Source organism: Miniopterus schreibersii (genome assembly GCF_964146895.1).
Source record: "Miniopterus schreibersii genome assembly, chromosome: 16".
In the NCBI taxonomy this organism is placed as follows: domain Eukaryota; kingdom Metazoa; phylum Chordata; class Mammalia; order Chiroptera; family Miniopteridae; genus Miniopterus; species Miniopterus schreibersii.
In genome coordinates, this window is record NC_138116.1 from 19,056,719 (window position 1) to 19,083,442 (window position 26,724).

The 26,724-nt window shown below is 46.7% G+C and overlaps 1 protein-coding gene across 3 annotated transcripts in view; it reads left to right on the forward strand.

The window, feature by feature from the left end:
* Positions 1–12,673, forward strand: part of ZNF652 (zinc finger protein 652) — a 44,685-nt gene extending 32,012 nt beyond the window's left edge. For all 3 annotated transcript variants that reach the window (XM_081160939.1, XM_081160940.1, XM_081160941.1), the window contains exons 5-6: positions 221–365; positions 3,722–12,673. In XM_081160939.1, coding sequence (XP_081017065.1) covers positions 221–365; positions 3,722–4,233 — 657 coding nt within the window. In that variant the 3' untranslated portion in view covers positions 4,234–12,673. The remainder of the gene's footprint in view (positions 1–220; positions 366–3,721) is intronic.
* Positions 12,674–26,724: the final 14,051 nt, after the last annotated feature.

The window sequence follows — 26,724 nt, forward strand, 5'->3', positions numbered from 1 at the left end:
TTTCTTTTAGTAATTCAGAGAAGTTGGGTATACTTCAGTGATTACATGAGAAATGTCCTTTTTATTAACACAGCTGCAGATTTAAACAGAACCAAGTAGTTGACAAAAGCAGGTTCTATTTTGAATAGGAAAAGTACACCTGTCTCAGAGACTATCTAGGGTGGACTCAAGTAAAGCTATTATGCTTGGCATTCAAATATCTCGGCCTTGTCCATTGCAGAACTGTGACGAAAGGTTTCAGTACAAGTACCAGCTGCGCTCCCACATGAGCATCCACATTGGGCACAAGCAGTTCATGTGCCAGTGGTGCGGCAAGGACTTCAACATGAAGCAGTACTTCGATGAGCACATGAAAACACACACTGGTAAGAATTTCTTGGGAAAGGTGCAGCTATGTCTCAAGTACTTGTTGATCACCTGTGAGTCTGTTTATTTCAAAATCTTAACCGCCAATTTTTGTTCTACATGGAAATTTCACTTTAAATATACCTGATATATTAAAATATAGATTTTTAATACTGAATAATTAGGCTTTCATAACTATTTTAAAAAGGATTCCTTGTAGCCAGTTTGGTTCAGTGGTTAGAGCATTGGCCCCTGGACTGAAGAGTCCCGGGTTCAGTTTCAGCCAAGGACACATACCTCCGTCGCAGGCTTGTGGGAGGCAACCAGTTGATGTGTCTCTCTCACATCGATGTTTCTCTCTCTTTCTCCCTCCTCTTTACCTCTCTCCCTTTCCCTCTCTTCCTCTCTCCCTTCCACTGTCTCTTAAAAACAATGGAAAAGATATCCTCAAGTGAGGATTTAAAAAAAAAAGGATTCCTTGTTAGTGCCTTTTAACTAGAGGTTCCTTCAAGAGAATGGATTCTGTATTTGGGCCATAGGGACTCCTGAAATGGTATGAAACTTGTTTTGTGTGTATTTTCTAAGGAAAGGGTTCTGGACCTTTAAGAAGGAGGACACTGACTGCTTTAAATAGAATGTTCTCAATACTCTTAAAGGTTTCATTGGATTTGATTTACCAAAGTTCACTACTTTCAGGAACACATCCATCCAATGAGGCTAAATAATATTTTAGCCACATTTTGTTTTTAGGGGTGTATGTTCCATAGCATGGATTTGTATCTTGTAAGCATTTGACTATCTAGCTTCCAGAGAACTGGCTAAAATATAGCTACCCTGGTAAACACTATCATTGTATCTCAGTTGTAACTTGACGTTCTGGGATTAGCTGTCTTTATACAAATTGAACATTATCAAACATTTTTCAGGTTTCTAAATCTAATCATAAGATTCTAGGTTCTGTTAGTCTGCAGCAGCGATTTTCAGCCAGTGTGCCATAAGAATTTTTAAAACATGCAATACCTGACTGTTTAGTCAGGGGCACTGACCACTTTTCCCTTAGATTGTCAGATAAAAAATGACAACAACCAGCACAACAACAGCCGTCAGGTGTGGAGGAATAAAAATTATACCCATTTTGCCCTTGCTGGTTTTGCTCAGTGGTTAGGGCGTCAGCCCGCAGACTGAAAGGTCCAGTGTTCGATTCCGGCCGAGGGCACGTACCTCGGTTGCAGGCTTGTCCTTGGCCCCAGTCAGTGCGCACACAGGAGGCAACCAGTCGATGTATCTCTCTCACATCGATGTCTCTCTCTTCCTCTCTCTCTCTCTCTCCCACTCTCTCTGAAAAGCAATGAGGAGGGAAGCAATGGAAAAAATATTCTCAGGTGAGAATTAAAAAAAAATACCTATTTTTTTTTCAGATTGGCAAAAAATATATATTTTGATGTGCTGCAGAATATTAGTAATTAGTTTATGTGTGCCATGAGATGAAAAAGGTTGAAAATGGCTGGTGTACAGAGTAGCAGAGCTGGAAAGAACCACAAGAGATTATCTTGCTTAGCCTGCTGTTTTGCTTAACTAGCGGTAAGAAAATTTCTGCCCGTGGATGGATCTCTTTAGGTTCCATTTCTCTGTAGAAGTCCAAAGAAAAATGCCTGCCTGGCCCGGTTTGTGTGGCTCAGCTGGCTGAGCACCGTCCCATGCACCAGGAGGGTGCTGGTTCCATTCCCAGTCAGGGCACATGGCCGAGTTGTGGGCTCGAGGCGGCAGATGGATGATGCTTCTCTTTCTCCCTCTCCCTTCTTCTCTTTGAAATCAATATATATATATATCTTTTAATGCCTGCCTGGAGGACTTTCTTCCCATTCAGAGCAGAGCACCCTACGATTTTAAGAATTAGAGTAGATGAGAAGAGTTTAATTAAGTAAATTATACCTCAAAAGATAATGATAATTTTGAAGCCTAAATGGATAACTGAATATATAGAGTATTTAACAAATTCTCCTATAATTTGGTGGCTCTTGGATAGGCTCTAAGTCCTGAGTCACTTTTAGGATTCAGTTTTTTGTTATTCAGCAGGAAACTGGAACTAGACAGAAAAATAAGTTTTTTGAAGGCAGTAGTTGTGCCACATTCATGCACAGTGCTGGCACGTAGTAGGTGCCTAGTAAATGTTGCAAGATTGAAAGGGACCTCCAGCTACTTAAGCCGCTGCACTCACCTCCTCCTCTCTGTGCATCTTTCCCTCCGTTCCTTCCTCTCCTCTCCTGCATTTCTTCCTTTTTCACAGTGTGCATATTTTGTGATTAATGTCTTTGTTGAATAAAATTTTATGTCAACTAAAGATACATGCTACATACACTGAGCTCTGATGAAGGAATTGATAAATACAAGCACCTGGTCACTGAAGCACAGGTACACAGGCACCCCACCCCTCACCTGAGCGGAATTCCATGTGAAGTGATTAATGGACATATAATACCATTTTGTTTCTCCCCATAGCCTGTATGGAGAAGCAGGCAGACATAGCACGGAACTAAGCAAAAAGTCCAAAGGAAAGTAAGGAGGCTTAAAAATTAATCTCGTAGAACCCAAACGTAATTTCTCCCTAAGTGCCCTTGGAGCTATGGGATTTTGTTTCCTTTTTGACTGATTGGCCCAGTGATTCTCAGCAAGAAGCAGTGGCCCCCTCCCCCCAGCTCTCCATGTGCCAGTGGACATTTGGAAATGGTATGGAGACATTTTTTATTGTAAAAATCTCTTGGGGGCATTTAGTAAGCTGGCACCTGGAGTGCTGCGTGCTCTTCAGATGTGCCAGAGTCCCCCGCAATGAAGAACTGTTTGCGGAGGTGCCAGTAGCGCTCCTGTGGAGGGACTGCAGCGTGAAATCCACATGGTAGACTGAGTCCGCCCAGTTTCCAAGTCCAATGCCAGAGAGTAGCCCCATGCGGAGGGTTATGCACGAGCGGACACCGAGAAACTTGCTTGCTCCACAGGTCATTTTCAGCAAAGTCTCGCTTCTGGTTGGAATGTCAGGTATTGCTTACAGACTAACGTGCCCGAATTTAAGGTGGAGATTCGCCTGTGGTGTTGGTTCCCTGGAGCACAGGAGAGCCGTGTGGACTGTTCTCCCTGTAGGACATTAAGGGTCACTACTGTAGATACCTTTTTTTAACCAAGCCCAGATGTAGGTTGTCTGTAAGTTTTACTCGTATCTGCTCTTATTTGTTAAGTCCCCACTTGGGGAGACTCCCTTTTGACTATTAGAACATAGTATGCCACAGGGAGAGGAATGGTGATCTCCTGTAATCTGAGCAATACCGAGCACATAATTACCGCCTAGTAGTTAAGCATTTTTTTGTGTCTCTGTTGACCTCAGGAGAGAAACCCTTTATCTGTGAAATCTGTGGCAAAAGCTTCACCAGCCGCCCCAACATGAAGAGGCACCGCAGAACTCACACAGGCGAGAAGCCCTATCCGTGTGATGTGTGTGGCCAGCGCTTCCGCTTCTCCAACATGCTGAAGGCCCACAAGGAGAAGTGCTTTCGGGTGACCAGCCCTGTGAACGTGCCGCCTGCTGTCCAGATCCCACTTACAACTGCCCCAGCCGCCCCGGTTCCTTCGGTGGTGAACACACCCACAACCCCAGCCCCGCCAATCAACATGAACCCTGTAAGCACTCTGCCCCCAAGGCCCATTCCCCACCCCTTTTCACACCTCCACATCCACCCACACCCTCATCACCCGCACCACCTTCCTATCCCTCCGGTCCCGCACCTCCCTCCACCTCCAGCTCTCTTTAAGAGCGAGCCTTTAAATCACAGAGGCCAGGGCGAGGACAACTTTCTGCGGCACCTGGCAGAGAAGAACAGCTCGGCACAGCATCATTAGCGTCCACCTCCTCAAGTGTGTTCTCCACAAGCTCTGTGCCCACGTGTGTTTGCGGAGCGGGAGTCGGTGAGCATTTCTGTAGCTGTCAGACTCCCCTCAGCCTCTGCCAAGAGCTGTGTCATTGTCCTGGTGACTCAGTACATCAAGGGGATGAGCCAGACCACCTGAGCTCACGGAGGGAACTGTCATCCAAACCAGGGGAACCACCAAACTAAAGCCCAATTTGCTTGCATTTTCTGGTGACTTTTATAAATTTCAAATACTCAGACTTGTGGGATTTTATAATTTCATATCAGCTGATGAGGTATGCTTGCTTTTATATCCTGGACTTCTCCTCAAAGAGGGGACGGGCCTGGTTTCCTTTGTACTGATCGGGAAGACTGTGAGGTTAACCCAGAGCATTAATTGTATCACTGTGTAGCGTAATGAATTCTTTTCAGCTTTTGGTGCTGGCTACAGAGTTGAGCTAGCCACGTTTTCACAGTATATCAAGCATTATAGAGAAAGATGGAAATTTTCTTCTTTGTGTAGCTCTCCTAACGCACTCTTTATTTTACTACAGAAATTATTTTAGAGTTTTTGTATAGACTTCTTTAGTAGTCTGTTTCTAAAATGAAATGTATTTCAATAAGCGGTGTAATTTTTTCAGTGTAGCTGGACCTATGTTGTAAAATAGAAAAAATTTTTTATAATCATCAAAATGTGATTCTTAAAGATGCATATAACTTCTATAGTTCAAATTTACTATTCTTACATCCGTACAAGTCAAAGGTGCTTCAGAGACTAGATGTAAGTGAGAGGGTCTGCAGACCAAGTTACTGCAGAAATGAGGTTTTGCTTTCAGAACTTGGCATCAGTCCTGGGTAGTTTTTAATCTCTGCTTAACACTCACGTGTCTGTTGGGCTCACTGACATGCTCCTGTCCTCCATGTTTTGTTTGGTTCAGTTAGTGCATCAAATGGCTGGTTTGCAGAGTGTTGGGCCTTTTCCAGGGAAGTCGCCTGAAACTTGCATGTTTTGAGATTCTCAGTGAAGCTGTTCACTGTCAAGAGAAGGAAGTAGTGGAGATTGTCTCATCCCAGTGACGCCTGTTTCTCACTTCTCTGGGAACTGTGTTCATGTCCCACCTCCATGGAATGACATAATACACTTCTCATTTTGAAGTTGCATTATTTTTCTAGACTGTTATGAAAAGATAAAACAGTACACTAAAATCACAAACAACATTGCCGATAGTGGCTGAGAAATTTGGGTGAGAACACATTGCTTGAGTTTTACAATGTCTGTTATATCACTGGATAGATCCACAGCCTGGAGCTTATGCCAACACAGTTTAAATTGTAGCGAGGGAAAGAAAACTACGTTTCATTGCCCTGTCTTCTGCAAAAAATGCTGTGATTGCAAGCAAGGTTCATAGGTGATAAGGAGAGCATCTCTAAAACCTTTAGGCAGGTTACTTTTAAGTTTGGATAACTTTTGAAAGAGCATAGTCAGGAGCTTATTAATAGGAAAGGCTGAACAGAAGGGCTAACATACAAATATATGTAACTGATCAAATGTATCCAGACTCAATATAACTAAAATTTTGTATGTTTTCATCTCAGAAAACTGAGTTCCAAAGCTACATCTACTTTCTCTCTCTTCCTCTTTTGATTTTTTAAAAATTATTTTTTAAAAACATGGAACGCTTCACGACTTTGCGTGTCATCCTCGCGCAGGGGCCATGCTAATCCTCTCTGTGTCATTCCAGTTGTAGCATATGTGCTGTGAAGTGAGCACTCTTGATTTTTTAATCTTGAAACTTCTTTCCTTGGTCTCTTAAATCATTGCCTGAATCAGAACCCTGGCATTTATTTATTTTTATTTTTAATATTAAGTATGCAGACATACTTTAAGCACCTTTCTGGCTGATTAGCGCTATGGTGGGAAAGTGGAACTCTTTCCTTTGAGGTTAATTACCTATTTTGAAATATTGCATTATCTCTTTGATTTTTGGTTTCATATGTTCATTTCTCCCCTTCTGATTACTGCCTTGTCTTCTATAATGAACTTAGAAAAATTTTGGAATGAGGCAGAAAAGTATCTCAAAACACACTTTTGTTCCTGGTTTTGGATCTAATTTCTAAAGAATGCTATTTTAAATATTTGTATACATTCTTTGAACACCCAGGTACCCAAACCAATAAGGAAAGTTAATTCCCTGTTTATGACTGTTACCTCTTTCGTGGCTGCCTCCTGTCACTCCCACAGTCTCCTGGGAATTCCATGACAAGTTTGTGGGTCTGACCTTCACGTAGACGTGTCATCATCCCATGGCCAAGCCTGTGATATTAAAATTATTTTTTTAAAGATGTAAATTGCAGCTTAGTTAATTGGCTATACCTTATCTTGTTCTAAATAAAGTTACGGTATAGGGTAGCAATTCTGAACTCTAGACTTGAGGCCATTGAAGCAACCATTGTATAAGGTGTGCTATAAATATACACTGGAAAATTCAGGTAGTCATCTTGGATTTCTTTACTGAAGCGAATATAGCCATAAGAAAGTATCTGCTACATAGGGAGACCAGTATTAAGCAAATAATAACCACCACCCTTAACAGAAGGAAAAAAAAAAAAAGAAAAGAAAGAAAGGATTTTTTTTTTTTTTTTTTTAATCAGCATTGTCACACAATTCAGTTCTTGGTGAAATGTATTGTGGAACACTCTGGAAACTTCCAGGTTTTTCCCCTCTATAAGTGTACCTTTCCTGACTTGGGATCTGTGGTCTTCAGGAAGGTTGCCCAGAACATAATGACTCCTCAGCAGTGGCAAGTTACCCGTGAAGAATGAAATGCATTAAGAACAGTCGCAGCTTGAATGCTTCTGAGTATAAGAACCGCAGGATTAAGCCTTAAACATATATGCACGTCAGGGTTAACACGCTCGAGACTCAGACTCAGGGTTGACAGTTTGGCTGGAGTCCTTCATGTGGTGCGTTCTCTCCCGGGTGCAGCACAGCACCCCAGGGCTCCTTTAACACTTACTCCTGTTTGCTCTCTGTTTATGGAGAAAAGAACGATGGAGGAGTTTGAGTTCTCAGCCATTGTCTGTACTTCAATCAGTCTTTAAAGGCAACAGCGGCCACGGCTCAGCATTATACAGGTATCAGATTGAGGCCGTTTCTCGTGACTGACTTGTACGGTCTGCGAAGGCTTCTGTCATTGCTAGGGTCAAGGACTTTCTTGGGTTGATACTGCCTTTTCTCATTGTTCTGTTCTTTTCTCATAGATGTGTCACCCAAATATAAACTCTTTCTTAGCCTTAACGAAAGGCTGCTTGCTGCTTTCTCAGATAAGTCAGGTAAGCTCAGACCGAGTTAAATTTCTTCTCACTGGAATGGAGAATAGAAGATGAACGGTTCAGAGGCGTGTGGCTTCGTTTCCACGTATATCTGTGATTTGATTTGATTACTTTTAGCAAGCAGGGGGATCGCCACATAAAACTTTATGGTAGTTCAGAGAAACCTGTGCAAATCAGTTACATATGCTTTTCCAGTCTACCGTTTACATGAACTGTTCTATATTAATGACTGAGCATGGACATTACTATAGTTGTATCATCTTTTAAAAACTACAGTTGTTGGAACCACCTTTTTATTGTGGTTAGATGCTCCCTATCATTTGTCCTGAGTGTACTAACAGAAGGCAAAATACTCTGAAGGGGTGCTCGTGAACTTTGAATGTTCTGCTTCTTGAACATTTCTCAGTTTTTATGTTTGTTGAGTGGATATGTATGTTTAGTTTAATTTTGATTTCACTGGAAGTTTTAAATTTTGAGAAGATCAAGCAGAAATAGAAATCCATTGCAGATGTATATATATTTACCCCATCTTGCAGAATTTCAGTTAGTGAAACACAGATGGTGGTGGAGTTTTACTGTAAGAAAAAGAAAAAGAAAACTAAAGTTAGAGAATCCTTTCTGTTAGAGCTACTGTATAGGAGAGTCAGCTTTTATTACATTGTTGATCCACATGATGAACATTTTGATACTGTTCTAGACTGTTTGGGGAGTATTTAATGAAAAGGCTTAGGCTACATTTAAGAATTTTATCAGCTATGTACCATTACAAAAATAAACTCACTTGGAACTCTTCAGATTGTAAAATCAAGCAAGTAAATATTGGGTTTTCATTTTCCTTTGCCTAAACCAAGATAAGAAATTTCCCAAAAGGTCATTTTTTCAGGAATGAGAGGTCGTTGGCCACTAGAGATAGTGGCACTATTATGCAATAACAACGCCCTAGCTAACTTGCTTCTGTCACCTGTAGCATTTATCATAGGTAACGATGGCCTCCCAGCCCTGGGCACTACCTCGTTCAAGCAAACCAGAGAGCCTCTCTACACTTTCTATGGAAGCCATAAAAGTTGCCGTCAATGTCTCCACTTTCATACTTTTATACTCTCTAGACTTTTTATAGACTTGATGATCAGTTCTTTTTGTCTTAGAGGATAGGTTTTGCAAGATTCAAAGGAAAATCAAACTCTTTGGTTGTCCCAACTTTGAAGCTTGAGACTCGGTAAATTTGAATAAAGAAGCAGATAATTACAATTTATCAGATTCTTCATTAAGTCAAAGCTCTTTTGCAGAGTTGCCTGTTCAGAAATCAAGCTTCTCTTTCTTACTCCCTAAGTAGAGGCTATATTATTGGAAGAAATACTTATAAAGTGGATTTCTGCCTTGTTACTCTGTGTGTGACTCGAGGATACGTGTATGGCCACGGTGTTCCTAGGGTTTCTCTTCCCGTGCGACAGATACGTGACCTACACCTCTCTGAAGCTCCGTCAGCTCGCTGCCGCTTCCGTCTCGCTCTGTTCCTGAGTGCCTTCGAAAAGCCAGCATCCTGGGACACTCCTCCTGGTTTAAATCCTACCTCTGATCGTTTCATTCTCCGTGAGTGTTGGGGCTCCACAAAACAGCTAAAACCTTGGACGAGCATTTTGGACGTATTTGTTTTGTTCCCCTTGCCACGGTTAGATTGCATTTTAACTTTTATTTATATCTTCTTTACCTGTTACATCTCTAACGATGAAATGCTTTGTCCTTACCGTGCTCTTTTCTTTCCTTGCGTCGGAAACCAGATGCTCTTCCAAGTGCAAGGCCTTGAGCATCTCGTGAACTTCCCGTCCTAGTCTTCCCGAGTGCCGCCGTTGCTGGGCCCTCTTCCTGCACGCCCTCTCTCTTCCAGAAACATTTTGCAAGGTTATATCCATAATTTTATTGCAATCAGATAATTTAAAAGTGTTCTCTGTGTTTATCCAAAGTCCCCGATTGGTTTTTGCCCTGCCTCTCTCATCCTCCTGTCCCTCCAACACTTCCAGCTACTTTCTTTTCCACTTCTCATCTAACTGATGTTTTAAATATGGTTATAGATAATATATGAAGGATGTAATGAAAAGGGGGTTGCAGTGTGTTCTCCGTGTGATATGAGCACCTTATTAATAAAACATTTTAGCAGTTGGCTCACCTTTCAGTTGGAACTGAAGTCTGTGCTGTGTACAGGGCTCTTGCTCCCTTTCAGTTCTCCCCCAAAACTGAAAACTCTTTAAAATGAGGAATTGGATTGAGTTGGGTTCTGTTGGGTTTTTTTAAGTGAATGAAAGCTATTGAGTATTTTGGGTTTAGTCAAGATCTGTCCTTTTGACTTAAAATGTCATGCCTCTTCCTGTCAAATTAATAATACTAATGCTCAGGTTTTCAAAACTAGACCCACATGTGGGACTCTAAGGAGGCAGCTGTTACTAAAGTTTCCATCCTTTCTGTCTGGCGACAGGGTGTTTCGCTGGGACAGTGCAGAATTGTGAGAATTGGTTTCTGTTTGATAATGAGTGAGTTCAAGACGTTGGACGTCTCCTCCGGCTGTTGGGACGGGATGACTAGTTTACAAAGCACAAAAGGTTGCTTTCTACAAAACAAGTAACAAGGGCTCCTTGTTGTTTCAATTTGCCTTCATAGTCCCGTTACTGATGCAGAAGTTTGCCTCTTTCAGGTAGTAACTGGCTACCTAGAGTAACCCCTTTGAAATGTGTGGCTTTTCTCTTCGGGGTCACGGGCAGGATGAGCGGAGACCATGGTGGGTTCGCACCTGGAGGAGCCGCATCCCAGAGACAGAGCGCTGGCTCGTTTCACGTCTTCTGTGACAGGAAACATTGGGTGCAGGTATCCAAGAGCCCTTGCCCCTGAGAAATGTCCCCTCCACTTTCTAGTTGCAGGTCCTTTTACACAATTTGAGCTTCTCTGGTGAGATTGGGGATGTTACAGATTACTTGAAAACAATTTGGGGGACATGTAGGAAATGGGGCAAAAAGGGGTTCAAAGCTGAATTTTGCTTAACTTCAGAAGGAAGCCTGATACTTGCATGTCAACCAAAGAGCCTGCCTCTACCGGATGTGCCGAAGAACCAAGTTGCTTCTTAATACCCAGCTCCTCTGAATGAACACAGCTTCCTCCCTACCTGTCTTTTACAGGTGAGAGGGACCATGTGATCAGAAGGACAGAGATGCCAACTCACATCCTGCATAGGACTCCAGGCTCTTTAATTGCATTTGCAAGTTGGTGGGAAATACTCTTTTAGGATCTCCAACTCCCCCAGAAACATTGTGTCTGTGCTTGATTATTCAACTCATTAGGTTTTCAAAAGTAAAAAAAAAACAACTACTATTGCATAATTTTGCTGTTTACTTCTGAGGTTGTATCCGCCTCTGAAAATCAGATGAGTCCTTCGAATGGGCATGCATTCTTGACATGAACTGTGTGGTTCTACTTCATCAGCAGTACTGGCTTTGTCCACAAGGGAGCGACAAAGTACTTAAGCTTTTTTATTCTAAGCCTTCTAAAGAAAGCCCGCTTTCAAGTCTCCTATAGAATATCCCCTCTTGACTCATGCTTATTTATAGATCTGGGTTTTTAAGACATTTCCCCTATTACTATGTCCAGTAGTTGCTCAGCCTTCATGATGCAAACAAAGGTTGATATATGGGTTAGAGGTCCTTGTGGGCCAGACATCTTAATTATTAGTCTTTTGAAATAATGGTGCCCGAAATGGAAAGCCAGGACCTTCCCATAGGAGATGTGTTCTGGGCTAAGGCAGGAAGGCGACCCTCCTTCCAAATCCCACCACCAGCACGGGACCAACGCATCTCTGAGAAGCATGAGAGCAGCGGTAATAACTCTGGAGTATGAATGAGGAAAAGCTTCTCGCCTGTTCTGCTCCAAATGCATGTCTGTTACACCAGGGAGCAAGTGTCAGGGTCAGGGGGATCCCCTGAAGCAGCCACTCCTCTGGTTAGAATTCAGTTTGTGTTCCCTCTGTCACTCACTAGTCTTAGGGCACCGAATCCTCGCCAACTCTCTGACCAGGGGTTTTGTTTGTGCTCCTTGCAGCAGCAGCAGCAAGTAAGCAGGTCGGTAATAACTAAGGGAAAACACGAGGCCAAAACTATTTTCCCTGGAGAGCCAGGAATGGCCTTCCTGACGCATAGCTGTCTGACCCTGAGCAATACAGGTAGATAGGGGTGTCCACTTGTAACTCCAACACTTGACAGAAAATGAAACTGAAGCTGTGATCGGTTTAGGTAACAGGTGGCAGGTGTAACTTGTTTGTTTTATTTCTGTTTTCCCCGACAGTACTGAAATCACTTGCACTTTTCCGCATTTCTTATAGAAAAGGAAATCCAGTTTGCTTGCCAGAAATTGTTTAGTGTTAGGTTTACAAAGCTTGTTGTTGAATGTTGAACATTTGTCCAAAGGAGTTTTGACAAAACAGAAGCTGCTCAGTCCCTGTTCTGCCTGCTAGGTCATAAGGATTAAGGCCATGTGGCTGGGGTACTTGTGTCAAGTCCAGAAGGGGGCAGTGTCCCTCTCCTACCTCTGCCAAGACGCAATTGAAGGTCAAGTTGACTCGTGTAGGGCAGGTAATTCTCATGCTGCAAAGAAATTTAGAAGAGTCTTTCAGTTGGGGATGTGACAGGTAGGTAGGACAGGATCTGTGAAGATGGGAAAGATTCTGGGGAGAGGAGAGCTGGTTGGCCCCAGGGAGCCGCAGTGAGGTGGAACAGCTCTCCTCCGAATCTCCAAACTAGCCTAGCTTCCCTGAGTCATCTTTTCCAGCATCCTGTCAAATCCCTCAATGTACTGATCCCCCCCCCCATGTTAACTATACCAATATTATTTTTTTAGCAATTGAAATGCACTTTTTTATTTCAACTCAATCATGATTTTAAGTATAAAAAATTTATAGACTGTTAAAACTACTTTTTGTGTATTTTTAACCACTTGATGTAGCATTGTCTATTTTATTCTTGTGAGAACCTGGTACAAGGTGTGCCACTTCATGATATTTCCGAGATGCTGGGCCCTTGGATGTGTACGGTAACCAACTTCATGCTAATGTTCAAAGTAAAAAAAAAAAAAAAAAAAAAGTAGCCATATCCGCCGTTGTGTCTTTCTTCACTTTGTTTCTTCCTCATACCCCGTTGACAGCATATTGAGGTCTCCTTGCTCAATGAATGAACAATCTTTCAGTAAAATGAACAATCCTTATCTATTATTGTCAGTTGTCTCTCGTCCTGGGAACAGGCTGCCCAGTCCACGAACACTGCAGACCTCTATGAAAAATGAGGCTGCCAGCGAGAGTTAGAGTGATTAGCTCTCCTCTCTAGGTGCTGCCTGGCTCCATGCTGATGGGTTTCAGTAACACTGCTGTGACCAGCTGAGCAGCAATCTGAAAATATCCTAGAAAACAAGTGTTTGGGCCCTGGCTGGTGTGGCTCAGTTGGTTGGGCGCTGTCCCATGCACTAAAAGGTGGTTCAATTCCAGGTCAGGGCACATGCCTGGGTTGCAGGCTCAATAACCAGTAGGGGGCCTGCAGGAGGCAGCATGGATGTTTCTCTCTCACTCTCACATGGATGTTTCTCTCTCCCTCTCCCTTTCTCACTCTCTAAGTTAATTTTTAAAATCTGAAAAAAAAGATCATAATTGGGTTCTGAACCCGTTTGAAAAAAAATAAGCACAGATGGAAACAGCTTACAAAGTACATTCAGTGAGAAGCAGTGACTATAAAATATAGCACCTAGGATGAAGTTCCTCTTCCTACCCCATCCCCATCCATTCCTCCGCTTATTTGTTTATTCCACAAATATTCATTGAGTGCCTACTGTGTGCTGGGTACTGATCTAGCCACTGGGGACTCAGCAGTGAACCAGACAGAGCCCTGCTCTCAGGGAGCATATGTTCCAGTGGAGAAAATTTGGCAGTAAATAGTTATCTGATACAGTGTCGGGTAGTGAGATCAGTGTTAGGCCTGCCCCTGGAGCTGTTACTACAGCCAACTGGAAGGTCATCTGATTTCTGTCACAAGTCTTTCCAGCTTAGGATCCACCCTGTTTTGTTCCATCTAAGGATTCCAACTAAGCATTTAAAATGAAATCATACCGTTCAAGGTTCCCTTTGTGTTTTTGTTTTGTTTGTTTTTTAACTATATCTTTATTGATTTCAGAGAGAGGAAGGGAGAGAGAGAGAGAAACATCAATGATGAGAGTCATTAATCAGCTGCCTCCTGCACGCCCCCCACTGGGGATGGAGCCCGAAACCCGTGCATGTGCCCTGATCAGGAATCAAACCTCAGTCTCCTGGATCATAGATCGATGCTCAACTGCTGAGCCACGCCTGCCGAGCAAGGTTCCCTTTGTTTGAAACCTCTTAGAATGGAAGGAAACTGCCCAAGTCATAGAATTACCATCCTTACTCTCTATCACCTTGTAACTCTGACTAGATACCGATGTTAACACATTTTTTTTCATGGATATAGATACTCCCCCCACCCCAATACATACTAAATCAGTGACTTTCAAACCTGGACCGTGACCCATAGTAAGATATGTATTTTTCCGATATACATATTTATGAGCTTATTTATATAAGTGAATTAAAAATTTAAGAAAATACCCTTGTGCTACACTTAAGCAGTGCAACTGTGTATTATATTCCAACAGCAGCCTGCATTCAGTTTTGTATAGAATCAGTTTGTTTAGAGTGGATCTTCCAACATCTGAAGTCTGCGTGTTTCTGTTGATCACTGAGCCCCAGCTCTGCAGCTCCCTGCACTACTGGCCCCTGCCCATTCCAGTGCCCGTGGTGCGGACACTTCAAACCTCAGGCCCATTGCAGCCCTTTCTCATGGGCCCGTAACCCACTGCCAGTACCAAAGTAACTAGAGCTAATTCCTTGCCATTTAAACATAAACTCCCTTTTCTTGATCTCCATGGTAAATGATAACAGTGTTAATCCTCAGTGAGTCACCCCTCCTCCACACCCTTTTGTAGTATGTGTTCTCCTCTCCTTCCATTAAGTTCCCAGTAAGAGGTGCGGCCATTCTCAGCTCCCTAGAATCTGGGCTCGTCTTGGGATTTCTCAGACCAGAGAACGTGGCAGAAATCATGTGCAAGTTCTGCAGCCTACGCCTCAAGATGGGTCGCAGCATCTGCCTTTATTTTCTTGGAGCATGACTTCCAAGTACAGCAGCTCAGGCTAGACCACTGAATGGTGAGGGACTGCGTGGAGAGGTGCCAGCTGTCCTGCCAAGGCTCCAGACATGGGGGTGAAGACATCTCAGATCCTTCAGCTCAGCTGACCCTCCAATTAAATGTATGCCTAGGAGCCCACGTGAGACCAGCGGAGTAACTGCCTGGCCAACCCAAAGAATTACTTGAAATAAATTATTACTGTTACAAGCCACTAAGATTTGGGGTGGTTTGTTACATGGCAATAGATAACCTGGAACAGCCCTCAGATTTAGGTCGAACAGTTACTAAGAGCTTATACCTTTGCACAGTCCCTTATGCAAGAAGCTTAAATTTGGGGCCATAACCAAGTAATAGTTTTAGCTCATTTGTTTCTAGGTCCCTGCTACCTTGATTTCCAATTCATATTTAGCAGCTATGAACTGGAAAGGAAGGAGGATTTCATGTTCACAGCTGATTTCACCAATAACATAACCATTTCAGAATTCCTCTGCACCCAGTCTTCTGGGCTGCTGGCTCTTCTGTGTTCCCAGCTTTACTCCTGAACTCCTGAGTTAGGAAATGCCTGGTTTTAGAGCCCCCTGATAGGTCCCTCAGTCCCTGCACCTAAAGCATGGTAGAACCCTGTTCAGCTTCAATCTTCTGCAACAACTTTGAGCCTTCCCAAGATGTTGTTGAGGGAGACAGTACAATACAGGAGTTAGAAACACACAGGCTTGTTCACAGCCAAACCTGGGCTCAGTCTTCTCTCTCCTACACAGCAATTTCTGTGGCTGGGAGCAAGTTATTTAACTGCTCTGAGCCTGTTTCTACATCTGCAAAAGAGGATATTGATAGCAACTCCCTTAAGGTCACTGTGAGGATTAAAGCCCGTCAGTATTTGTGACGGGCAGCTCTGGGATGGCCCAGTGACCTTCACCTCCTGGTGTTCACCCCTGTGTATCCTCACCCCTTTAGTTGGGCTGGATTCAGTGACTTGCTTCTAAGGAATAGAATATGACAGAAGCGATGCAACGTCACTTCCAAGATTAGTTGGGTGTGGTCTCTTGCTCTCCAGTCACCAGCTACCATGTCACGGAAACACTTAGGCAACCTAAGGTGAACATGACCAGGAACTGAAACCTGCCAGCAACCATGTAAGTGAACTTGAAAGTGGACTTTCTGAGGCCTGCCAACAGCCACGTGGGTGAGCTTGGAAGTGGGCTCTCCAGCCCCAGGAGAGTCTTGAGGTGCCTGTAGCCCAAGCCAGTAGTTTATGACAACCTCACAAGAGACCCTGAGCCTATGACACTGGCTAAGCTGAGCTAAGATTCACGACCAACAGAAATTATGGGATAATAAATGTTTGTTGTTGTTGGTTTCTAAATATATCTTTATTGATTTCAGAGAGAGGAAAGGAGAGGGAGAGAGAGAGAGAAACATCAATGATGAGAGAGTCATTGATCGAGCCCACAACCCAGGCATGTGCCCTGACTGGGAATCGAACCCCAATCGCCTGGATCCTAGGTCAACGCTCAACCGCTGAGCCACGCCCCGCCGGGCTGTTTGTTGTTTTAAGCTGCTGCGTTTGGGGGTAACTTATCATGCAGCAATAGACAATACAAAGTACAAATAGAAGCTCTTAGGAGATACAGAAAACAGTCATTGTGGTGGATGCCTACCACTCGCAGAGAGGGCCATGCATCTATGGAATTAGAGGTATTTATGAAGACATTATGTGGAGTTTATGACAAGCCCCAATAGGGAAACTAAGTAGACGTATATGGGGTCTGGAGCATGTCCATACCATCTGCATAAGATCATTATAAACCTTTTGCAAAACAGCGTCTGGAATGCCACTGGGCCCTGGTAGGAACAGAACACCTGACCATGGCATCATTGTTCATGTAGCCAGAACTGCCCATCGTGAGCTTGATTCTGTCAGACCCACCAGTTCATACGGTCACGTGGGCCCAGCAGCATTCTAGGATGCAAGGAATATATCCAGGATTGAACTTGAGCAAGAAGAGGGGACACACGTAAGATATACAAGTAAGCTACACAAGCACGTGGCCCAGATCCCCACGTCATCCACCACTGTAACACTGGTACCTCTCCTTTAGTATCTGTGTATGGTGGCTACATGGGAGCAGGGGGTGGAGTGGTTCTTTATGATCATCTGAAGTAAGGGGGGGAAGCAGAGCTTGATTCACAGATGGGTTGGCTTGGTGCAAGCAAGCTGGGAAGAGACTACTGAGGCACTGCAGTCCTATTCTGGGTAGTCCTGAAAAAACAGCAGTGAGGATCTTCCCGGTGGGCAGAGCTTTGGCAGTGTACATGGGCATTCGCTATGTGTGAAAAGAGAAGCTGCCCGAAGTAAGAATATCCCAGAGACATGTACAGTGGCAAATGGCTTGACCAGTTGGCCAGGGGCTTGAGAAATAAAGTAGAATAACTGGGTCAGTTGACATCAGCCAGCAGTCACTGGTCACTCCAGTGCTGACTCAGTGGGTACGTGGAGACCCATGGAGGTAGGGAACGAAAGCTATAACTGGGCCAAATACCATGGACTCCCACTTAGCAAGATTCATCTAGCTATTGCCAACCAACCTTCCAGTAAGAGACCATTGCTGATCCTCAGAGATCAACTAGCCACTTGAGGACAAGTTGATTACATTGGATCCCTTCCACTCTGGAGAGGCAACAATTTCATCTTGACTGGAATCAACAATATTTTGGAGATGAGTTCGCCTTTCCTGCCGCAAGGACTGCGATGGTTCATTCTATGTGTCAACTTGGCCAGGCGATAGATAGTACACTTACTCAATCAAACACAAATATAGGTGCTGCTGTGATAGTATTTAGCACCTATAGTCAGTTGACTTTAAGTAAAGGAGATTATCCTTGATAATTTGGGTGGGCCTCACCTAATCAGTTGAAAAGCCTTAGGATAAACACTGAGAAAACACTATCTGAGGGATTATTTGAACAAAGAAGAGCGGGAGTGGGCAGTAAGGCCTTCCACTTCCAAATCACCAGTTTCCTGGAACCTGACTTAAGGCCATGCCTTGCCCTAAGCAGCTGTTTTATGGTATCCATTACCATGGACTTGATGATAAAGACAATACCGGGGAAAAAGAAAACTATTCAGGACACAACTCTTAGGGCTGGTATTCTGTGCTGCCCACTGGTGCCCAGGAAATGTTAATAGCCACAGATGGAGGTAAATCACACTGTGTAATGTTGTCAATGGATGACAGGAATGGTAACCACAGAGTGTAGCCAGCCTGAGTGGGTGGGTACAGACTAATCTAAAGACTTTGGCTGAGAAGTCTCCCCCTTGAGTATATGGACAGTTGATGTGGGGTGGGGTTTGGGGTCCTTGTAAGATGGATGCAGAAGCACAGTCCCCTGCGGTCCCTCAAGTGTGAGGTGACCAGGCCAAGCCCTGAAAGGGGTCAGAAGCAGAGGAATGATAGATCGAGCAGTCGGAGGAATGAGGGATGCCTCCCTGGAGTCAGGAATATTGAACTGAAAAATGAGAACAGTCGGTATTCAGCATGTGGAAATTACTTTTCTTGCTTTCTGGTTGTGACTTTGCAAAAATCAGTGTAGGAGGCCACTGAGCTGCCTTGACTGATGCACAGATTTCACAGCTGGGTTTTTATTTGGTCTCATGCTGGGCCCAGGTGAGAGGACATTCGTGACTGTGAGCCAGCACGGTGGGTTAAAATCCAGCCAGCTCATTGGGAAGATGCCAGCCCAGTGCAGGCCCGGAGCAGGAGACGTTTTAAAGAAGAGGAATGTAGGCAGGCTGAGGTGAATGATGGCGGCTGGGGTTAGCAAATAATACCCCAGACCATCTTAGACCACAAAATAGCGCTCACCCTGGAAAGCTACAAAATTAGAACTTCAAACATGAGCTAGTTACAAATTAAGACTCCTTTATTTACCTTCCTTGCCCTCAGGCAGCCACATCTTTCTGCCCAGGTTGCTACCACAAGGAGAATAAATAGAATTAGGTATTGGGCCATGTTTGAGTTGGGTCTATTAAGACCCACACCCACTGTCTCAAATGAAAGAACAAGGCCTTTTTCAAAGGATTTGTTTTTTTCCACCTCTTTATGATCCAAGTTTCCAGACCCTAGGGATGGGTCCAGGAGACAGCTGAGGACTTCAGCTCAGGAGACCAGTCAATGGTGGAGTGTCTCAAACCTCCACCCAACTCGGGGACCACTCGAGTGAATCTTAAGAGCTGCCCCCCAAATTAAATTACAAGGTTGGGGGGATGGCAGGAGAGCAGGTAAATAAATAATTACGGAATCACAGCAGAATGGGAGGGCCAGCCTGTCTGATCTTGAAGATGGCTTCCTTACTGAAGAGTCTGTGATGACGCCCTAGCTGGTTTGGCTCAGTGGTTAGAGTGTCGGGCCGTGGACCAAAGGGGCCCAGGTTCGATTCCAGCCAAGGGCACATACCCCGGTTGCAGGCTTGACCTCCGGCCCCAGTCGGGGCTTGTGCAAGAAGCAACCAATTGATGTGTCTCTCACACATCGATGTTTCTCTCTCTCCCTTCCTCTTTCTCTGAAAAGCAATGGAAAAACTATCCTCAGGTGAACATTTAAAAAAAAAAAGTCTGTGATGACCTCAATCTCACTTTCAGGATTGGGCCCTAATGCCTGAGAGGCACAGGAACGTAAAAGACAAGATTTCTAAGCCCTCAAACCAAGCGCGTCCCAACCTAGTTGGTCCCTGGGACATAAAGAAATTACACGTATACACTGTGTACACAGGAATGACAAGAACTTGGGGGTTAGGCGTGCCTCCCTCCCTTCTTTGAGCATAGATCAGACACCTGAAAGCATTCTGAGGTCTGTTATCACAGCGTCCGATGAGATAGTGTTTCTCCAACAGGTGAGAAGATGGTGTGGTTCTCCAAGGGGGTGGGGGTGGAGGCAGAGTATTTAGAGAGGTCTGAGTGGCTGCCGAGGCCAGGACCAGCGCTCCTTTTTTTCTCATTAATAAATCTGATTAAAGCACACACAGGTTGAGGGCGATCCATATTGTCAGCTGGCCTTCTCAGTTCCCCCCTGGGTTATCCTGACCAAAGAAAGCCTAGGCCAGGCTAAGGTCTGCAATCTACCACAAGAGCCGAAGCTGGCCATTTTCTCTCTGAACTGCTTGGGGGCAGAGCAGGGATCTAGGAAAAGCCACTTTTGATGTGGGACTTTTAAACAGATGTGGGTCTTCCTTGGTGTGGTTTAAAACACTCCCTTCGTGTGTTTGGGTAATATCTAAATTGGCTCTCCATAAAGACTGGGAATGAAGGGATACCTAGATATTACCATGGGACGCAGTTTGAGAACTGCCTGTGGATAGCATGGAGGAACCGCATCTAGAGGTATAAGATAGAAAATCAAATCCACCACCCATCCCCACTTTCCCAGCCGGGAGAATGACTTACAGGTAGAGAAGAAAAAAACACACACCAGAAACCCCCCACAGGCCTTAAAGGTCAAACAAGGCTCTGGATATTTCTGCCCCTTCCAGGTGCCAGAGAAGAAAATGCCAGAGGGGGTGGGGAGGGGTGGCAGGGCGGCAGGGAGCAGCCAGGCTGCAAACGTCCAGGCGGCTGTGCAGGTGATCCTTGGAGCCAGCGGGGAAGCGCTTATAACACTGGGCCTGCGGAGACAGCTTTTATGAGAAACCTTCCATTTTTCTGGCATTTCTCTACTTGAGCCAAGCCACTCCTGGCAAAAAGTCCGGCTGTCCTTAGCCCCAGGGTGGATTTGATTTGATTTCAGGCAGGGTACGGGAGTGTGGACAAAGGACACTGGGCCGGGCGACAGAAACGTGGGCTCCAGTCCTGGCTGTGCCGCAGCTCACAGGGGAACCTCGACCTTGAACAGGCCGGGCCCCCCTCTCTGAGCCAAGGTTTCTTCATCAGTAAAAAGCTCAGGGTCGCCCCATAGGTGCTCTGCACCCCGCTCCGTAGGCTGTCGCCCTGCGGTTCCTCGGTGGGCTCCTACAGGCGCGGGGGAGCGTGGGCCAAGCGCAGGGGAAACGCTCTCAGACCCGTCCCCGTCCCCGTCCCGTCCCCGTCCCCAGGGGGGAGGTTGTTTGAGCCTCTCCTCCCGGTGGCTTCGGGCCCCAAGCTGTCAACTCCCCGTCGAGCAAACGTCCGGAGCCGCAACTGGAGGTCGGCGACTCCAACGGCGAGCTGACGCCCCGGCCCCGCCGAGGCCACGTCCGGCGGGGACGCGCCCCCTGGGTCTTGGGCGTGGCGGGCCCGCGGCCACTGGGTCACCCGCGTGGCAGGGCCCGGGATCCCGAGTCCCGGGCGAGGCAGGGGAGCGGCGCCTGCAGGGGCGGGGCCGCCGCGGGAGGGACGCCAGGTCCTCGCCGCCCGCGACTTGTCCTTCCCGACGCCGCCCGCGCCGCGTTCCCTCCGCCGCAAACCAGGAAGCGCGGGGGGCGGGGCGGGGGGCGGGATTCCCGCGGGCGGCGAGCGGGGGAGGGCGGGGCGGGGCGGGGCGGCCATGGCAACGGGCGTGGGCCGCGAGGGGACGCGTGAGCCGCCGCTGTCTCCACCTTCCGCTGCCGGCCCGCTCGCCGCCCCCGCCGTCTGAATGGCTGCTCTGTCTCGGCCGACACCCGCGTGGGGCTTGTTGAACCCCCAGGCTGCCCGGCTCTGTGGAATTTCCAGACGCGTCTTTGGGACAGGCCCTGGGGGAGGAGGAGGGAGAAATCTGTTTGCACGAAGAGCCAGGCACAAATAACCTTGCTTCTGCTCTCCTTTCTTTTATCGTTTGAATTCTGCCCTGGCCTGTGATGTGGCAGGGCAGTGGCCCCATTGTACGGGTGGCAAAACTGAGGGGTGTGGTCGACTGGCCAAAAGCACCTGGCGAGATACAACTAGCAGAAATGAGAGGGTGCCTATCCCTCCGGTGCCAGCCCTGGAGCGAGGATCTGGAAAACCCTTCGTGCCCGGGCTCAGAACTTGAGGGGCCAGCCTCCCTCTTCTGCCTGCACCCTCGGGTGTGGAAACGGCAGGCTTCGGGGTCTCCACACCCTTAGGGCGAGAGGACCGAGGCCCTGGATCTTGTTCTGAGCTCCGTGGCTTCCCCTTGCAGGATGAGGCCCCCCTCCCCCCTCCTGTCTTCTCCCCATATTCCTCTTTCCCTGCTTCTTTAGGATCAGAGGCCAAAGATCAATAAATACTCCTATTTTCTCATTAATAAATCTCACTAAAGACCACTTGAGTGTTCTAACTGGTGAAACTTGGGCAAGCCTCTTCGCCATTCTGGGCCTCCGTTTTTCCATCTGTATAAGAGGGCCTATTAACCCCTCATAAGCCTTCCAGCACACACATTCCAGGATTCTAATTCACATACTTTCTCTGCAGGCAACAGCCTGCCATAGGGATTTAATTTTCTTCCTTTTCTCCGTATTATAATTATACTTGCCTCCCTAGCACCTGTGCTCATAGCATTACTCAATAAAAGGTTATTAAATAAATATAGAGAGATACCTTTGCCTGTCCCCTTTCTCCCAGCAAGTTCTTAATGATGACCAAAAGCAAGAAAAGAAAAATAAGTGGGCTGATCCACCCTGTCCAAGTATCTCTGCACCACGCTGCGCAATGAGGGGCCTCCTCTGAGGCTGGTGGGGCAGCAGAAATATTTCATTCCAGAAGCTGGGCTTGAATTTGATCTCTGCCTCCCGCTTACCTTTGGCCAGTCACCTTTTTGAACCCTTGCAGTCTTAGGTGTTCCCTGGCCTGTGGGTATATCACTAACAATGGCTCCCATTTTACAGATAACAGAAACCGAAGAAGTGAAGTGACTTGGCCAAGAGCACACCACAAAATACAAGGTGGTAGGCGCAAGGCCGTTTCCTCATTTGTTCGTTGAGGATAATGGTAATGCCTGTTTTACAGGAGTGTGGAAGCTCAGCTGGAATAGAAGGGAAGCCGGTTTGGAAGCTGCGAGCTGCTGCTGTTGGATCCTGCAGCTGTAGCAGCAATGCTGATGCCTGGCATGAGGCTGTGAGAAGTGTTCTTTCCTTAGGCATTTGCGTTTGGTTAGTAGACAGGGCTGGGCATAGGCACTGGGTACACAGCGAACAACACATGCCTTTTCCTTGGAGGAATTGACACTGGAGGTAGGGGACACCAGATTGACACAACACCTCTGGGCAGTTTTCATAAAGTATGAAGCGCTGATGTGGGGGCCCCTGCCTCTCCCTGTGTATTGGGTTTATTGGTCTGTTTGGCTTTGCTTTGTTTTAACATCTCTGGCATCCTTGGCATCTCCCTAAGGGAAACATTCATGGTTCAGGACCTTCACCAGCTTGGGTGACACACTAAGGGAAATGTTTATTGGGTGACTCTCTGTCCCCTTCTCTTGGGTGTCTCTGGGTCACTCTGTGGGACCCTTCCCAGGCCTCAGAAATAGGTCTCCTGGCTTTCCCTGTGGTTCAGCTTCAGTCTGCAGTGTGCACACAGCAAGTGGTCCTGTTTGGGGTGTTTGGTGTTTTACCTTGTACCTGAATAATGCTCTAAATGTTTGAAATTTATTTTCTCAAATAAATGTACATTTATTATGTATATGGTTAAAGTGTACATGCAGGTGGTACAAAATTCAAAACGTATAAAAGAGAATAAATAAGTGATAGGTAAGTTCCGCCCTCACATGCCCTCAAGCCTCCTGATTCCCCTCCCAGAGGTAACCACTCTTACCAGTTTGTTATGTATCCTTTCAAAAATCAAATATTCTTTTTTAGGAATTTTCAAAAAGCAGTGTTTGTCAAGTTGTGGTCTACAGACCACCCAAGTCAGAATCACCACAGTGTCTGCTCTCAGGTCACAAACATTAAAGCTGGAGGACAGTGCTTTAAAGAATTTGACAGCTCTCATCCTGCGGTCGGAAAGATATTTCCATATGTTCCTATTTCTAGGTGAGGAGGCTGAGGCCAGGCCTGGTCAAATAATGCCAGGTCTAGAACCAGAGTTTTCAACACTTTCAGCTACACCAATATTTTGCAGACTGTGTGTGTCCTTAGAAACAAATCCATTTTTGAAATGAAATCACAACTGTAAATACATGTGAAATAAAAGCAGAGGTCTTCCTCCTGTTGAAGTGGGGTGTGGTAGAGGGAACTTAGGGAGCCTTCTTGGAACCCTGGGGTGACTTCCTAGAGGTGACAGGAATTTGGTATTCAAATGGTCAAATCCAAGGTGGGAGAAGGGAACCAAAAGTTCCTGCTCAACTCTCTGTATGTGAGCCCTGGATCCCCCCCCCCCCCCAAGAAAAGTGGCCTGCTTTGAGCACGCACATCTTCCTCAAGTCAAGGAAGATGGAGACCTCAGATATTTATTGCCCAGGGCAATAAACTCCAAGCAATTTTATTTTATTGTTTTTATTCTCACCAGAGGATATTTTTTCCATTGCTTTTCAGAGAGTGGAAGGGAGAGAGAGAGAGAGAAACATCGATGTGAGAGAGAGACATCTATCGGTTGCACACACCCTGGGATCGAGCTTGCTACCGAGGTATGATGTGCCCTTGACTGGACTCGAACCTGAGACCCTTCCGTCCTCAGGCCGACGCTCTAACCACTGAGCCAAACCTGCCAGGGCCAAGCAGTTTTAAACTAGTCCCTTCTTCCCATGGCTTTCATCATAGCTGGAGAGAGAAGTATAAAAAGAAGTCGTAAGGACATTAGGCAGGTAAAGGCAGGTAGGCAGGCAGGTAAGTCATCTCTGGACATGGGGGAGCAGGAGGAGGCCTGGGGTGGAGAGGCCAGGGAACGCTGGAGCTGGGCTGGGCAGAAAAGGACTGCAGGGGACACTGCCTTCCAGGGATGCTGGGCCACTGTCCCTGGAGATGCGGTTCAGGCAAATCGGTACCTGAACCCTACCCCCCGCTTAATTAGACTAACTGGCTTGAGGTACTTGAGTTAGAGTTTAGGAAGATCTTCGAAGCAAAGGCTTCCATCCTTCAAACCTGCCTCTCCATAAATCTTAGCTCTGTCCACCCTGCCCCCACCCCCCAACTCCGTGGCCCCTGGGCCACTCTACTCCACCTGCCATCCACACACTGGCCTCCTGCTGCGTGCTCCCTGGGCCAGAAGGCTCTCCCCTGACATATCCGCACAGCTGGACCCCTCACTGTGCCCACACCTTCTCAGGGAGGCTTTCTCCAACTGCCCTTGAGTAAATATCTCACCTCCCCCCCTCTCAACACCCTCCCTGCTTTATGTTCTCCATGACATATATCACTCTTTGGCATTCTATATATTTACTTGGTTGCCTCTTCCGTTAGAAGTGAGACCCATGAGGGCAAAAATCCTCTGTGCTTCTGGTGCCTAAAATAGCCCCGGACACATAGTAGGCACATACTGGGCATTTGTCGAATGAATGAGTGCATGAGTGACTCCCTCTTAGTAGACTCCCTCTCCAAAGATTCCGCCCTAGGATGGAGAGGGGTGCTCCCGATGGCCAGGAGCTTTGATTTTGTGGACAACTGTAGGAGCCAGTACGTCCTGGTGCAATTTCACCGCGCTGCAAGCAGTCTTTACAGCGTCATTTTAAATCTCACCAGAAGGTACAGGTGCCAAGTTGAACCGGCTCCTCGGGGGGAAAGTAGGAGATGGGCCTTGGAAAGGGACCGCCACAGGGCTTGGGAGGAACAGGTGGAAGGCGTGGTCTCCTGCTCCCTGCGTGGTGCTTGGTCACCACAGACACTGAGCCAGGGCCTCAGAGAGGAGGCCGTCATGCATTTTGGGAATGTCAGTGAGCCTGCTGGCCAGGCATCCCCTCCTTCCCCTGACCTCAGTGCCCTTAACCTGCCCTTGGCTCCTGAGATGAATCAGCAAGTTCCAGCCTCTGGGGTTCATTGCGACACTTCCCCTGGGACAGATTAGAGGATCTTGCACGACATTAAGAAACACATGTAGGAGGGCATGTAGGAGGGCAGAAGGCTCAGAAAGCCTGTAGTAGCCTGAGACAGGGTCAGCCAGGGCCAACCAAGCCTGCGTGTCTGTGTGGAGAACTCCAGCCAGGGGACAACTGGTATCGGGAACTTGGGGATGGGGGTCCGCAGCCTGAGTTGCAAATCAGCCAGCGTCCGATTTGAAGCTCTTCCCAGAACATCACGCTGTCCCCGTGTGATTCGGACAACAGCCCCGGGAGGCTGCTACAGAGCAAGAGACTAACCTGTGTGGTAGATGAGACGCCCAGCGAGGCGAAAGCTGCAAACAGGTTCCCTGACTCGGGAGCCCAGTTTTGGGAGGCAGACAAACCTGGGCTCTCGTCCTAAGCTTGCCACTCACGAGCTCTGCTTGGCATGTACTGGGCCTCTATGGGCCTCTGTTTCCTCTTCTATAAAATGGGGATGATAATGGAGAGCTGTGAGGGTGAACTGAAGGGATGGATGTTACTGCTTAGAGCAGTGCCTGACACATGGCTGCTGACGGCATGCCTGCCCTTCTTATTTTACAGCATCTCACACTCCTTATGGGAAACACCCGCAGGACCACGTGCTGATGGAGCACCTCCTCTGGGGTCGCCTTTCCCTCCCCTCACCACCCTCACCCCGGCCAGAAGATCACACTGGGCTGGTTCTCTCCCAACCCCCAGGAGCCTCCCTGTCACCACCTGACCCCACCTCAAAGCTGCCGGCTGCCTTGGCCAAGGATGAATGGCATCCCCCACTGGTGTGTGGCCACCGCCTCTGCCTGTGGCAAGGACTGGAGCCAGGACGTGCCTGGCAGGCTGCCGGCGCTTGCTTGGTAGGATGCCCCGACACGCCCTCTGGCCCCTCTATTCTGGGAGCTGTAATTTAGACAGCCTTCCCAGCCCCAATTGCTATCTGTGGCAGCAGTCACCGGTCCTGAGGGCCCTGCCCACCCTCCTCCCCGCTGGACTGCCTTTTCATAAACAGCTCCCAGGCT